Source organism: Pleurodeles waltl, chromosome 8 (assembly GCF_031143425.1).
Source record: "Pleurodeles waltl isolate 20211129_DDA chromosome 8, aPleWal1.hap1.20221129, whole genome shotgun sequence".
In the NCBI taxonomy this organism is placed as follows: domain Eukaryota; kingdom Metazoa; phylum Chordata; class Amphibia; order Caudata; family Salamandridae; genus Pleurodeles; species Pleurodeles waltl.
This window is the reverse complement of record NC_090447.1, coordinates 182,805,183-182,822,137: the sequence shown is the minus strand read 5'-3', so window position 1 is coordinate 182,822,137 and position 16,955 is coordinate 182,805,183. Positions and strand designations below refer to the sequence as shown.

Sequence of the window (16,955 nt, the reverse complement as noted above, 5' to 3'; positions counted from 1 at the left end):
GGTGTTGCATTGGTATATGATCATATATTTCTGCATTTATTAATGCAGTGGCACCCAGACAAAGCCATCAGACCTATCTTCTGATAACTACATTGCCATTATGGTGTGCTTAGTAAATATGAGGGGTATTATGGTTATAGGCTCGCTAGGGAATATGAACTGTTAAAAAGGAGTCACGATTGGTATTTCCACTTGCCATCATGTATATGTTTATACATTTATGTATAGTATTGAGAAGTGCGGGGGAATAATAAAATACTTCTCCATTGTTAAGAGAAAGCACTCTCTGGACAATGATGTATTGGATGGTGTTTGTTGCTTACTTGGGAACTAGCTCGCGCACCTCCCCTGAGTTGGCATTGGTCTGCCGTGCCTCCCTAGAGAGTCAAGTGCTACAAGGGGTACTAGACAGAAGGTTACAGACTTTATTACTAATAACTCACTTTCTTACAGTAAACCAGGTTTTAACATTGCCAATGACTTCACCGTTTGAGCTGTGCTTTTGTTCGATGAGGTTGCTGGCTGAAGAATGTGTTTCTGCTTGCTGTCTTGTCAGTGCATAGGCTCGGTGAAGTACAGGTCCTTTGAGTTTAGCTGTTATTGGCATTATTTTCCTGGCTTCCACCTTTTGGCTCCCAAAGGTTGTTTCTGTTCTACTCTTAGGCCAATCTGTAAAGTTATTATGTGTCTTTCTGCCTCCTCCTCCCTCTCAGGAGTAGGAGAAGGAGAGTTAGTACAGCCTAGAATCACAGAGAGCCAAAGGATATGAGTAGAAGAAAGAATTGTGTGGATGATCAGGTGTTCATCGTATACATGGGACAGAAAAAGTGCCAAGCTGGTAATGAAGCCAGCCTTACACATGGGTATTTCTGTGCATTAAACTTTGTTATGTACTTGCTAAAAGTTCCACCCGAAGGTATTGGGGCGAATTCACCCGGGCCAAGGCTATATTTACAGCTCTTTCGAAGGTGTTCTGAGCGCTGACATTTGTCAGGTGTTCATTATTGCACACTTTGAACAGACATTACTATCTGGATGTGCAGGCCAGGAGTATTTGCCATTTTGTGAGGTTAGTTTTGTTTGACGTTTTGATTTGAAACAATACCTGCTCTTTAGCTCTCCTGGTTCCTAAACAATTTTGTGCCCCAAAAGCTGAGTCATCTGTTGGAAGAATATCCATCAGAAGAATAATTCTTACTGTTGGTAACACTTTTTGGTGGATAAAATGTATTCCTGCTGTTTCCTCACCTCCTACCCTCCCCTGTTCTGTGGGACGGAACTGTTTTCAATAAGGGTCAATGATATTTAAGGGGGGTGATCTATTAGACTATGCTGCTATTTTTGGTGGTTCCTTTTGGTTACCTACCCGTGGAGGGGCAGAAAAAAGTAAATAATGGGAGCCATGAACACAGCCACACATTGCTTTCTAGCAGTGCAGGGGAGCTATTGCTTTGTGTTTTTACAGATTCATCTGCAACATCAATGTTTAAAAACAATGAGTAATCCGTGGGAGTATCATTTTTCTAATACATGTGGCAGAATTATGATAGAGCCTATCCTCTATGTTTATAGAATGATAGTTCTGGCCACAGGTGTCGAATAAGTACTCATTCCTGCAGCACTGTTTATGCCTTGTACGGGGTACACCAATAGAGATGCTAAGGGCAGAGCTGAGCCTTGATTTCTATAAAAACCCATCTTGTACGGGCTTGGCCGTCGACAAATCCAACACTGACAACTTAGTTAAAATAATATCTTGATGTCTGGACTAATAAAGACCTCCCAGAATTGTGGTGGCTTCATCACATATCCCAGACGCTACAAGAAATCGGATGCACTGCATGTTGGGAGAATCCTAGGACAATGTTTAGATCAAGGCGCTATTGGAAGCAAGCCCGGGCCAGGTCACACAAAGTAGCAGGCAGTCTGTTATTGGAGTTCCTGGTCATCAGTGTCCTCTGAAATATACATAGCCCCTATATTCCTGAAGGCAAATATTAGTTTGCATATAAGGTTCAGATTAGAATTGCTCTCTGCCTTTGCCTTTACAAACAAACATTGGCAAAGCCAATTGTATCACCTATGCTAGAGCTATTGGTTTTGCCAATATGAGTTAGCCATGTTATACACCAGTGTGGCAGCTGTTCAGCATGGCTAAAAGTGGTGTGGAGTGTCGTAAAGTAGAGTGTCCTGGAGAAGAGTGGAATGCTATGGAATAGCCTAGAGACGTGCAGATTGGTGTAGAGTTGAGTAGCATAAAGTGCCACAGAGTGGCATAGAATGACGCGGCATAGTGTTGTAGATTGTTGTGAAAGGAGTAGAGTGTCATAGAATGCAAGGCCGTTGAGTGAAGTAAAGTGTTGTAGAGTTGGGTGGTGCAGGGTGTCACAGGGTGTCAGTGTGGAGTAGAGTGTCGTAAAGTGGAGTGGCATAGAGTGTTGTTGAGCGGTATAGAGTGGAGTGGCATAAAGGGTGTTGCTTAGAGTGGAGTAGAGTGCTGTGGAGTGGGGCATAGTGGAGTAGTGTAGTAGAGTGCCATAGAGTGTCACAGTGGAGTGGCGTAGAGTGGACTACTAAAGTGGCATAGAGTGGAGTAGTGTGTCGTAGATTAGAGTGGAGTGAAGTGGCATTGAGGGAGTTGTGTAGAGCACCATAGAGTAAAGTAGAGTGGAATGTCATAGAGTGGAGTAGAGCCTAATGGAATAGAGGGTCACACAGTGGAGTGTTGTAGAGTGGCCAAGAGTGAAGTGGCTTAAACTACAGTGGTGCAGAGTAAATTGGCGTAGAGTGCAATGGCTTAGCATGCATTGGTTTTGAGTAAAGTGGCATAGAGTGCAGTGGCAGAGAGTAAGTAGAGTGGCGCATGGTAGTGGTGCAGAGTAGACTGGAGTGATGCAGTATAGATTGTAGTGGCATAGAGTGCAGTGGTGCATAGTGCAATGGCGTAGAGTGGCATTAGAGTAGATTGTTTTAGAGTAGAGTGAAGTGGTGCAGGGTAAAGTGGAGGGTGTTGGATAGAGTGCAATGTGTAGAGTTGTGTAGTGTGCACTGGCGTGGAGTGCAGTGGTGCAGAGTAAATTACAGAGATGGGGAGTGTAGTGGTGTAGAGTGCATGTACTATCCCTACTTTGTGAGTCGGTATTCTGTTACTCGCAAAATAGGGATTGCGACTCTTAATTAGAAAGGGGTGTTCCAAGGGCGTCCCTTCCTAATTGCGACTCACAGGCCCATGTATGATTGTTTGTTAACCGTGAATACTGTTGCAAAACAATCGTAGTTACCACCAGTTTAACCCATTTGCAAACAGGACGGGGTCAACAAGGGATCCCTTCCCCTTTGTGAATGAGGGTGCTAAAAAATTTTAAGAGTAGGCAGTGGTCCCAGGGACCACTGCCTACTCTGGAAAAAAAAGGTAACTTTTAATTTTCGTTCATTAAATGCATCCTGTTTTCCTTTAAGGAAAATGGGCTGCAGTTAAAAGAAAATTGCTTTATCAGCAAAGCACTCACAGACATGGTGGTCTGCTGACGCCAGCAACCTACCATCCCTGTGATTGTTGTCATTCACAAATGGGTCGCAAATTGAATATTGATGAGGCAGGTCCCTTGCAACCCATTTGGGAATCGCAAACAGTGTGGCTGACACAGTTGTACATTTTGTTTTGCGACTCGTGACAAAATGGTCATACATCTGGCCCTTATAGTGCAGTGGTGTAGAATGCACTGGCATAGAGTGCATTGGCATTGACTGCATTGGCATAGTGTTGCAGAGTAGAGTGCTATAGAGAGCAGGGTAAACAGTATAGTGGTGCAGAGTAGAACAGTGGTGCAGAGTGCAGCCACATAGAGCGCAATGTTGTGAAGTGGCGTAGAATGCAGTGGCGTAAAGTGTTGCAGAGTGGAGTATAGTGGCGTAGAGTGTGGTGGTGCAGAGTAGTTGGCATAGAGTGCAGTGATGTAGATTACATTCTGTAGAGTGCAGTGGTTTAGAGTAGACTGGCATAGAGCCCATTGGCATAGAGTAGAGTGGTGTAGGGAGGCGCAGCATAGAGTAGAGTGGTGTAGAGTAGATTGTTTCAGAGTTCATACTTGACCAAATAATTAATTGACTCAGGGCAAATCTCTGCTTCATATTGTAATCATTGTGTGATTATGTACTGAAAGCTGTACAATGGGCCATCTAGTACTGTTCACATTACTTCCCACCATTTCTGATTTTGTTATTGTGTTTTACCTAGACTCCAAATACCATAATGTTGTTGGGCAATGTGCTCTCTAAAACAAAAAGTAAAAAAAATATATAATAATATATATATATATATATATATATATATATATATATATATATATATATATATATATATATATATATATATATATATACTTTGAATGTCACAAGGTAGAGAAGAGTTGTGGTAATAAGCGGGCATAAAGGATGATTGCAGCATCAAAGAGCAGCAGTTCACACACTTAGTGCTTAAAGTTTGTGGAATAAATATTTAAAAGAAAAACTTGTTTCTGTACTGTATAATTAGTCCCATATTCAATATCAATTCCAAGACTAAGGCCCTTATTATGCCTTCGGCGGTCTTTTCAGAACCACCATATTACCATAATATGGTGGTCTTCCAACCACCATATTACGAGTACTGGAGGATTTTCAACACAATTTGGGCAGAAATCCTCCAGTAGTCATGCTGGCGGTCAGAGGCACAGAGGCGGTTCCACCACCGGCCCCTCCCCGCCAAAAGGACTCCACCAGCTGTATTACGACCTGTAATACGACCATGCGGCGTCCTGATGGTGGGCCGCTGCCAGCGGTGGAAGCGCCTGTTCCCGTTCCCTGCTGGACAACCTCCTCGCCAGATAAGGTAAGTCGATCGTCTGACAGGGGTGGGAGGGTGGGGGGGGTGTTGTTTGAGGGTGGGTGTTGTCTGCGTGTGTGAATGTAAGTGTGTATTCGTGTGTGTTTGTTTTTTTTTAATGCGTGTATGATTGTTGAAGTGAATGCGTGTTGGAATGTTTGTGTGAATGCGAGTATAGATGTGTGTGGGGGAATGCAAGTATGGATGTGTGTGAGTAAATGCATGTATGGAAGCGTGTATGTAAGTGTTGGTGAATGAGTGTGTGGGTGTGTGTGTGCTGGTATGTGGGGAGGTGGGTGCTGTTCTGGAAGGGTGGTTGGAGGAGAGGGGTGCTGTACTGGAATGGGGTGGGGGATGCTGTTCTGGAAGGGAGGTGGGGGGTCTTGGTATGGAAGGGGGTTGAGGGAGGTAATGGGTTTGCAGCGGGGGTTGGGGGAGTCGCCTGCCAGTGAAAGGAAGGACCTCTCCTGTCACTGGTATCCTTTCCGCCAGGGTTTTTGTGGCGGTGCTTCTGCAGCAGAAACCCTGGTGGAAAGGCGGTAGTCTTCATTGGACCGCCCGGTCGGAGATGCTAATCAACGGCCCGGCTGTCCATCCACCCTGGCGGTACAGGCGGGGATGTAGCCGGTTGGCAGAGGCCAACCCGCCACACTCATTATGTGGAGGTCTTCACCGCCGGCCCTTTGGTGGTGAGACCGCCACTGTGACCCTGGCAGTCTTCGTTCCACCAGAGTCATAATGAGGGCCTAAATCCCTTATCACTTAGTTGGCTCTTGTGTGCCCCTATTTTGTAGCTAACATAATCCCCTGAAATACCAAAGACACACCCCTCCTCATACAGTGCCTCTGCTGCCTATGCTGGCATTCATTCCCGTGCTCCAAGCCGCAGGAGAATTTGAATGAAAAATAGGCGCGTTATGTGACCAACTTGAGTGCAGATGTAGGGCTGAGTTTTAAGAAAATGCCAGTAAACAGTACTTAGCAATGAGATAAAAGCAACCTTTATAGCAAATATCACCTCTTAAGTCCTGCTTCATGAGGGTAGCTTAGTGAAAAGCATGAGTGATTCCTGTGGTTTGAGAGAAACATCTTCCATGCAGTTCAAAACTGTGTGGATGGTATAGGGCAAGGTGCATACAGTGTGCAGTACAAAGGAAATACAGTGTACTTCATTGTAGAAAGGAAATGTTTAGAACAAATAACAAAAGCACAAAAAGACACCTTAATGTGGAAGCAGTTTTCTTTTGAAGAGCAATTCAGCACTCAGGCAGATGCAGTGTGTTTGATGCGAAGGGCAGTATTCAGCATTCTAGCATGATCAACCTGAAACAGAATGTAATATGCTTTAGGACAGAAACAAATGTTTCTATTTTCACAGGCACCTTCTGCCCACACATAAGGGAGCTCTGCATGTCAAACCTTGTATTTTGTGGCTCGTGTCAGTATTGTGGCCCTTCTGTGATCATAAAGTTGACATTTTCTTCCTTTGTCTTCAGAAATCCAAGAGTTGGCAGATCATGGTATTACCTTACCTCCTAACATGCAAGGACTGACCGATGAACAAATTGAAGAACTGAAGTTGAAGGATGAATGGTCACAAAAATGTGAGCCAAGTGGAGGAAGCATCTTCAAAAAAGATATTGGACGACGAAATGGTCACGGTAATCACAAACCTTTTATGTTGTTTTTTTAATTAATACATACTAGTCCACATAGGATACTTGTGCTACTATGTTCCATTAACTATGCCAGAGCTGTCTTGCAAGCCTCATGTTTTCACAAACAATTACAATAGCAATATGTGCATACAATGGCTTTTTGTTAGCCCTCCTCTTCCATTGGTCTGTTCAAATGCATTTCATATTTTGCTTCAGTCCACCGCAGCATACAGTCCTGGAAAGATTGACTGATTTGCACTGGGATGATGGTATTTTATCTAATAACATGTGTACGCCCATCTGAAAAGGAGTGCATGCCCATGGCACGGCTTGTGTGCTTGAGTTGTTGGGCCACCTCTTCTTCTTTATTTTTTTATTTTTAAATATACTTTTATAATGTTTACCAATATCTTCTGCATATTGCGTATGTTTGGAAAAATTTATAATATATATTTTTTAAATGCATGTTTGCTAAGGCCAGACCTGTTGGCTTTGCCAATGCTTGTTTAAAGCCCGATGTTGCTAATGAACATTCTAACATTTTGGTTAGAATGGAAGTATTTAGCGTCTTTTAGTTAGTTCTTCTATTAAGTATATACTATAAACCATACTGCATACTTATACTATTTATATAATTGTTGGCTGCAAGATGAACTGTTTAGTGTCCTATAATGCAGTTTGTTGGTCTTGTGAAATTTGCTTTTTACATGTCATAGAAATGTTTAGTGGCAAAGGACACCTTTCAGTTCTTGAAATCCATCCCATATATGGGGGGGTGGAGGGTGGGGGGAGTAAATTCAGCTCATACCATTATGGAATTTTTTTTACTGTTCCTCAAAATACAAAGACATTAAGCCCCTCATTACGAGTCTGGCGGTCCTAGGACCGCCAGCCTCGTGGTGGCGGTCTCACCACCCTCAAAGCCGCGGCCCCACCGCTTTGGTGGCAGTCAGACCGCCACATTATGACCATGGTGAAAGGGCCCCAGTTGGACCGCCAGCACTGCCGGTGGTCCTAATCCGTCAGGGCAACGCTGCATGCAGCGTCGTCCTGGGAATTATGAGTCCCCTGTCCGCCAGCTTTTGCATGGCAGTGCCTCCACCATGTAAAACCTGGCCGAGACGGGGTGCAGGAGCCCCCATGGACAGTCCCATCGTGCATTTCACAGTGAAAAGCGCAACGGGTCCTGTTGCACGCTACGCACCACAATATTGCTGCTGGATCGATTACGTGCTGGTGTCAATGTTGTGGGCTGTTTCCCGCTGGGCCAACCGCTGACCCATCGGGAAACTCGTAATAGGGGCCGCGGGAAGGTCACCGCATTGGTGGTGACCCGACCGCAGGAGTTTGGCAGGTGGCCTTTTCCGCCCGCCAAACTCGTAATGAGGGGCTAAGACTTGAGAGTCTACTTATCTTGTAATGAAATCTTCAACTGAAATATACATCATATTTTCATCTTCGAGGACCTAGTGGTCAAGTCTGTGGTGGGGAGCCGATTGGAACCACATCTCTGCCATATTGAAAGAGGAAGTATTGATTACCCCTCAAAAGGCATGTTTTGATTTAGAAAATTGACGCTTTTTAAAAGCCCAATATCATCTGAGCATTTTGAAGAATACCAGATGTGGATTATATGAAACCACTGTCCATCCTCTGCCCAGAATTTTTGTTCTAAGTGTAGTTGGTATACTGGTAATTAGATCGCAAGAAAAGTAGTCCAGATGCAGATTTAAAAACCGGAGGGCATTGATTTATATCTCACAATATTAACTGTAAAATGACAAGAAGCAACACTGGACTAAAACAACCTTATTGGGATTGATTTCCTATACATAGTTTGTTCCTGGCATGTCTGCATGTCCGATGATTGATTCTTTTAATGTCCGAGTGTGTTTTTTGTCCAGTGTATGAAATAATGCTTGTGTTGGTGAAAAGTTCATCTGGGCGAAATGATGTGTACATTGGTTGATGCACAAACATTTGTTGTTTTTGATAGTAAACTGTATGATCAGTATAATCTTCTTTCCTTAGCTCCAAATGAAAAAATGAAGGATGTTTTGAAAAAGACCATTGAAGAAGCTAAAGCGATAATATCCAAAGTAAGGGTTTGACGGTTTATTTAATATTAGAATTAATTTAAAAACACTGTCTTTAACTCTTGTTTTTAGTTAGGCCTCGTTGATTGATAATTTGATACTGAGGCTGAGGAGCATACTACATGTAACCTCTTAAAAACAGTCTAAAATAATACCTTTGGAGTATTGTGAATCCTTAAAAAACGCATAATGAAACATTTGCTCCGTGCCTTCAAAGAGCTTAGCATGCTAAAAAAGAAGATCTGCTTTAAGGACTTAATATTTGGAAGCTTTTTGAAAAACTCAAAGTAATCCTTTTCCTAGGGTGCATTCACGAAGGTTTGTGTATCTTGACTTGAAGGTTTAACTTTCCTTCGTTAAGATTTCACCCTTCTGGTGGTTTTGATTATTGTTCTGTTGAGAAGATTTCTTTGATTGGCACCAATACTTTATGTCCCACATTACAAAATCAATCTGGGTGAGGAAAGGAAAGCTTTCCAATTCTATTAATACGTGGAATGTGTGTCTATCATTATCAAACATCACTTAGACATGCTGTGAACTTATAAATGGCCAATCGTGTTGGGCAGCAGCAATTGACAACTTATAATACTGTCTACAGTGATACCATTGTTTCCACTGCTCCTGGATACGATGAGAATGCCTTCATCAGGATTTCCTCCCATGAAAATGTATTGTTATCATCAAATCACAAAGTTCGAAATTCACACAAAAAGAAACAGTAATTTTTTTCTAAAAAGTACTGTTGCACTTTTCTAAAGGTCACAGAGGGTTGGTACCCATTGGAGAACTAATCTGTCTGACCCAGAAAATGATCTCTGGTTCCAGTGATAGCTACAACCTGATTACAGTCCAGGTGACTTTTGAGTCCAGTACACAGTCAGAACATGGTGGCCATTTAAGAAAATAATACATTCTTCATATTGGGCCCTTTGCATGATTTAATTTTGCTGCGGAAACCCTGCAATTCACAAATGACAGGGCTGCAAAACCAGGAGTTGCAACCTAGTAAAAGTACTTTGTGAGTTGTAAAAGTGCATTTTGCCATTCTAAATCACAGGACGGACGTGAAAAAGGTGCCCCCTCTTTTGCGATTTGAGATGCCTTTTTATCAATGTTATGCAAAATCTGACTTGGGATGGTATCTGATTTTAAAAATGGAAGCCTTCATACTGGAACAGCGCCCACTTTGTGAATACCTCTTCTTAGTCCTGTATTCTGTATCCAAGTAGCCTGTAGAGTGTGTGAACAATTGGAATCCTTAAAATCACTGTTTATAACACTTGCTTCCTTACTTTAAAAAGTTACTATCTTCTTGTATCTCTTACCATGTAAAATTCCCAAATCATGTATTCAAACCACACCTATGATTGTGTATGGTACAATGATTGTGACAGATGTTAATTGACTTGATTCTAGTAAAATGGTACAGATTGTAAAATTAGTGTTTGGAGCTTTATCAAATATTGTAGGTACACTTTTATAAATGTACTTTTCAATTCTAGAAACAAGTTCAAGCTAATGTGTGTGTTACAATGAACATGGTGAAAGATGCACTTGATCAACTCAGAGGAGCAGTCATGATTGTTTATCCAATGGGATTGCCTCCCCATGATCCAATCAGAATGGAGTTCGAAAATGAAGAAGATCTGTCTGGAACTCAAGTATGTAAATAATGTTTTAGATGTTACCTGTGGGTGAGCTTGAGTAAACTGTTTCTACTAAAGTATGTATGTCACTCCTTAAAATGTAGGGGATAGGTATTTTAAAAGGTTAGCTTTTTCCACTATGCTGATTTTGATCTTTCTAGTCCTGAGGACTCAAACCTTTTCTGAACCTACTTATGTTCATTGAAAATCGCACCAAACCACTAATATTATTGGTGTTGTAGTAATGACCACATCAGATAAGATTACATTAGCGGCTAGCAGTAACATGAAAAAGACTTGTCAATGTAGAATGCCTCTAAGTGGGTAATGCTTAACAATCATAGCTACAATCTCCTTGATACCAAAGTAATATTAGTAATATGTTTCCCTAGAGCTGCATGATTGACCACTCAAATATTCACTTTTTTATTATATTTTGGAAATTCATGAGTTTTCCTCCGAACATTAGCTTTTGAGTTCTGAAAATATACACATTTCTGTCTCAGATACAAACTTTTTATTTTTGGTGTACTTATATTAATTCTGCCAAACAAAAACTTCTAGTTTAGTAGGCTGGGCTACACAAAGAAGAGCTACTTAAAGATAGCTGGGGAGATACAAGTAGCTCACGAGCTGCTCATCTGAAAAACCTGTTTTAGATGTTTGTCCATTGTTGATTATATTGCATGGCCATAGAATCCCACAAATCACCTAGTATGTAGTGCAGTTGGTTAGGTCCTTAGCGTCTACATCCAGTTTTTGTAGTTAAAACGTCTTGCACGATTTTGTACCTTTACAAGCCACACGGGTTCCACAAGGAAAATGTTAATTAAGTTGTTTTAGAGAGCCCACTGCTTTCAGTTAATGTGAGTGGTGGTGCAGTTCACCAGTTGAACATCTAAATTAAATGCTGGCATTATTTACTTTGATTTATGTGTGCGCCTGTCATAGTGTGTCCTGGAGTGGCTGAAGAGGGATAGCCAGGTGTTCGATGGCATCTGTCGCTGTAGATACGCATGTTCTGCAATAGCTCGCCATCTGGTGTTGGGCCGGAGTGTTACAAGTTGTTTTTCTTCGAAGAAGTCTTTCGAGTCACGGGACCGAGTGACTCCTCCTTTTGTCTCCATTGCGCATGGGCGTCGACTCCATCTTCGATTGTTTTTTTTCCGCCATCGGGTTCGGACGTGTTCCTGTCGCTCCGAGTTTCGGAACGGAAAAAATAGTTAATTTCGGAAGATTTTCGTCGGTATTGTTGCGTTCGGGATCGGCGTACTTAGATTCCACACCGCATCGAAGATCGAAGAGCTCCGGTGCCCTTCGGGGTAGTTTTTCGATCCTCCGTCGGGGGCCTGGTCGGCCCGACCGCGTGCTGAAGAACGCCGATGGAACGGACCCCGTTCCGTTTCTGCCCCAAATGCCACAATAAATACCCCTACACAGACCAACACTTGGTCTGCAACCTGTGCCTGTCACCTGAGCACAGCGAAGACACCTGCGAGGCCTGTCGTGCGTTCCGGTCCCGAAAAACACTCCGAGACCGTCGAGCCAGAAGACTTCAAATGGCGTCCGCACCGACAGCCCAACGGGAGTTCGAGGAACAAGAAGAGGAAGGTACCTTCTCGATCCAAGACTCAGACTCCGAAGGATTCGACGATACACAAACCGTGAGTAAGACGTCGAAAACCACACAAAGAAACATTTACAAGGCCCAGGGGATGCCACTGCCACCAGGCCATGGCTCGACCCATAAATTCGGTGACCGACCGTCGGCACCGAAAAAGGCCCAAACAGTGCCGAGATCGTCCGACTCCGGTCGAGACACCGGCACGCAGCCTTCTCGGGACCGAGAAAGTGCTGGAGACAAGCCTCGACACCGAGATGCCGGTGTGGACACGTCTCGACGCCGAGACAGCGGCACCGAAACAGATCGACGCCGAGAGGTTTCGGCCCCGAAAAGGAAAAAAGTCACCTCGGAGCCGAAAAAACACGCAGACAAAGTTTCGATGCCGAAACAAACTGCAAGCGACCCAGCTTCAGGCTCTTATACAGAAGAGCACTCGCTAACCTCCCAAATGCAAAAGCATAGGTTTGAGGAAGAGCTACAAGCAACTGATGTGGACCATACGCAAAAGCGTATCTTCATTCAGCAGGGAACAGGAAAAATAAGCACCCTTCCCCCCATTAGGAGAAAGAGAAGGTTGGAGTTCCAGACGGAACAAGCACCACAACCAAAAGTGGTGAAAAGAGTTACACCACCACCCTCTCCTCCGCCCGTGATTAACGTTTCACCAGCACAAACGCCATCACACTCCCCAGCTCACACCACCATGAGCCAGGGTGACCAAGATCAGGACGCATGGGACCTATACGACGCCCCAGTGTCAGATAACAGCCCAGAGGCATACCCTACAAAACCATCTCCACCAGAAGACAGCACCGCGTACTCTCAGGTGGTGGCTAGAGCAGCACAATTTCACAACGTAAGCCTCCACTCAGAACAGGTCGAGGATGATTTCTTGTTCAACACACTCTCCTCCACCCACAGCTCCTACCAAAGCCTGCCTATGCTCCCTGGTATGCTCCGGCACGCAAAAGACATATTTAAGGACCCGGTCAAAAGTAGGGCAATCACACCAAGGGTGGAAAAAAAGTATAAGCCGCCTCCTACGGACCCGATTTTCATCACAACACAGCTGCCACCAGACTCTGTTGTTGTAGGAGCAGCTAGGAAAAGGGCCAACTCTCACACATCTGGAGATGCACCACCCCCAGATAAAGAAAGCCGCAAGTTCGATGCAGCTGGTAAGAGAGTCGCAGCACAAGCTGCAAACCAGTGGCGCATCGCGAACTCCCAGGCACTACTTGCGCGCTATGACAGAGCCCACTGGGACGAGATGCAACATCTCATTGAACATCTGCCCAAAGACTTCCAAAATAGGGCAAAACAAGTGGTTGAGGAGGGACAGACCATCTCCAACAACCAGATACGTTCCTCCATGGACGCTGCAGATACAGCTGCACGGACAATTAATACATCTGTAACTATCAGAAGGCATGCATGGCTCCGAACGTCTGGATTTAAACCAGAGATTCAACAAGCAGTTCTCAATATGCCTTTTAATGAAAAAGAACTGTTCGGTCCAGAAGTGGACACAGCGATTGAGAAACTCAAAAAAGATACAGACACTGCCAAAGCCATGGGCGCACTCTACTCCCCGCAGAGCAGAGGGAATTACAGCACATTCCGTAAAACGCCCTTTCGAGGGGGGTTTCGGGGTCAAAGCACACAAGCCAGCACCTCACAAGCAACACCGTCCACTTACCAGGGACAGTATAGAGGAGGTTTTCGGGGACAATATAGAGGAGGGCAATTCCCTAGAAATAGAGGGAGATTTCAAAGCCCCAAAACCCCTACTACTAAACAATGACTCACATGTCACTCACCCCCTCCACACAACACCAGTGGGGGGAAGAATAGGTCATTATTACAAAGCATGGGAGGAAATCACTACAGACACTTGGGTTCTAGCAATTATCCAACATGGTTATTGCATAGAATTTCTACAATTCCCTCCAAACATACCACCAAAAGCACAAAATTTAACAACACACCATTCCAATCTCCTGGAGATAGAAGTGCAGGCACTATTGCAAAAGAATGCAATCGAATTAGTGCCAAACACACAAATAAACACAGGAGTTTACTCACTGTAATTTTTGATACCAAAGAAGGACAAAACGCTGAGACCAATCCTAGAACTCAGAGTAGTGAACACTTTCATCAAATCAGACCACTTCCACATGGTCACACTACAAGAAGTATTGCCATTGCTAAAACTGCACGACTACATGGCAACTTTAGACCTCAAGGATGCTTATTTCCATATACCAATACACCCATCGCACAGGAAATACCTAAGGTTTGTATTCAAAGGAATACATTACCAATTCAAGGTACTGCCTTTCGGATTAACAACCGCACCAAGAGTCTTTACCAAATGTCTAGCAGTGGTCGCAGCACACATAAGAAGGCAGCAAATACATGTGTTCCCATATCTAGACGACTGGCTAATCAAGGCCCATTCGTTAATAGAGTGCTCAAATCACACAAATCATATCATACAAACCCTCTTCAAACTAGGGTTCACCGTCAATTTCACAAAATCCAAAATTCTGCCACGCAAGGTACAACAATACCTGGGAGCCATAATAGACACATCAAAAGGAGTAGCCACTCCAAGTCCACAAAGAATTCAAAATTTCAACACCATCATACAACGCATGTATCCAACACAAAAGATACAGGCAAAGATGGTATTACAACTCCTAGGCATGATGTCATCATGCATAGCCATTGTCCCAAACGCAAGACTGCACATGAGGCCCTTACAACAATGCCTAGCATCACAGTGGTCTCAAGCACAGGGTCACCTTCTAGATCTGGTGTTAATAGACCGCCAAACTTACCTCTCGCTTCTGTGGTGGAACAACATAAATTTAAACAAGGGGCGGCCTTTCCAAGACCCAGTGCCACAATACGTAATAACAACAGATGCTTCCATGACAGGGTGGGGAGCACACCTCAATCAACACAGCATACAAGGACAATGGAACGTACATCAAACAAAACTGCATATCAATCACCTAGAACTTCTAGCAGTTTTTCAAGCACTAAAAGCTTTCCAACCAATAATAGTTCACAAATACATTCTCGTCAAAACAGACAACATGACAACAATGTATTATCTAAACAAGCAGGGAGGGACGCACTCCACGCAGTTAAGCCTGCTAGCACAAAAAATTTGGCATTGGGCAATTCACAACCAAATTCGCCTAATTGCACAGTTTATACCAGGGATACAAAATCAACTTGCAGACAATCTCTCTCGAGATCACCAACAGGTCCACGAATGGGAAATTCACCCCCAAATACTGAACACTTATTTCAAACTCTGGGGAACACCTCAGATAGACTTGTTTGCGACAAGGGAGAACGCAAAATGCCAAAACTTCGCATCCAGATACCCACACAAACAATCCCAAGGCAATGCCCTATGGATGAACTGGTCAGGGATATTTGCTTACGCTTTTCCTCCTCTCCCTCTCCTTCCTTACCTGGTAAACAAACTCAGTCAAAGCAAACTCAAACTCATATTGATAGCACCAACTTGGGCAAGGCAACCCTGGTACACAACGCTACTAGACCTATCAGTGGTACCCTGCATCAAATTGCCCAACAGGCCAGATCTGTTGACACAGCACAACCAAAAGATCAGACACCCAGATCCAGCATCGCTGAATCTAGCAATCTGGCTCCTGAAATCCTAGAATTCGGACACTTACAACTTACCCAAGAATGTATGGAAGTCATAAAACAAGCAAGAAGGCCATCCACCAGGCACTGCTATGCAAGTAAATGGAAGAGGTTTGTTTGCTACTGCCATATTAATCAAATACAACCATTACACACAACTCCAGAACATGTAGTGGGTTACTTGCTTCACTTACAAAAATCTAACCTAGCTTTCTCTTCCATTAAGATTCACCTTGCAGCAATATCTGCATACCTGCAGACTACCTATTCAACTTCCCTATATAAAATACCAGTCATTAAAGCATTCATGGAGGGCCTTAGGAGAATTATACCACCAAGAACACTACCTGTTCCTTCATGGAACCTAAATGTTGTCCTAACTAGACTTATGGGTCCACCTTTTGAACCCATGCACTCCTGCGACATACAGTTCCTAACCTGGAAGGTGGCATTTCTCATCGCCATTACTTCCCTGAGAAGAGTAAGCGAGATTCAGGCGTTTACTATACAGGAACCTTTTATACAACTACACAAAAATAAAGTCGTCCTAAGGACCAATCCTAAATTTTTGCCAAAGGTTATTTCACCGTTCCATCTAAATCAAACAGTGGAACTTCCAGTGTTCTTTCCACAGCCAGATACCGTAGCTGAAAGGGCACTACATACATTAGATGTCAAAAGAGCATTAATGTATTACATTGACAGAACAAAGAACATCAGAAAGACTAAACAACTCTTTATTGCATTTCAAAAACCTCATGCAGGAAACCCAATTTCAAAACAAGGTATAGCCAGATGGATAGTTAAATGCATCCAAATCTGCTACCTTAAAGCTAAACGACAGCTGCCCATTACACCAAGGGCACACTCAACCAGAAAGAAAGGTGCTACCATGGCCTTTCTAGGAAACATCCCAATGCAAGAAATATGTAAGGCAGCCACATGGTCTACGCCTCACACATTCACCAAGCACTACTGTGTAGACGTGTTATCCGCACAACAAGCCACAGTAGGTCAAGCTGTATTAAGGACATTATTTCAGACTACTTCCACTCCTACAGGCTGATCCACCGCTTTTGGGGAAATAACTGCTTACTAGTCTATTGCAGAACATGCGTATCTACAGCGACAGATGCCATCGAACTGAAAATGTCACTTACCCAGTGTACATCTGTTCGTGGCATCAGTCGCAGTAGATTCGCATGTGCCCACCCGCCTCCCCGGGAGCCTGTAGCAGTTTGGAAGTTACCTTCAATTATTTATATATGTATCATCTCAACCTTAAATAGGTGCATACTTAGTCACTCCATTGCATGGGCACTATTACTACAATTCAACTCCTACCTCACCCTCTGCGGGGAAAAACAATCGAAG

General features: G+C 43.6%; 1 protein-coding gene across 2 annotated transcripts in view; it reads left to right on the top strand.

The window, feature by feature from the left end:
* The window catches only part of CFAP298 (cilia and flagella associated protein 298), a 74,194-nt gene that overhangs the window by 34,748 nt on the left and 22,491 nt on the right, over window positions 1–16,955 (top strand). For both annotated transcript variants that reach the window (XM_069204031.1, XM_069204032.1), the window contains exons 3-5: window positions 6,361–6,525; window positions 8,554–8,621; window positions 10,124–10,282. In XM_069204031.1, coding sequence (XP_069060132.1) covers window positions 6,361–6,525; window positions 8,554–8,621; window positions 10,124–10,282 — 392 coding nt within the window. The remainder of the gene's footprint in view (window positions 1–6,360; window positions 6,526–8,553; window positions 8,622–10,123; window positions 10,283–16,955) is intronic.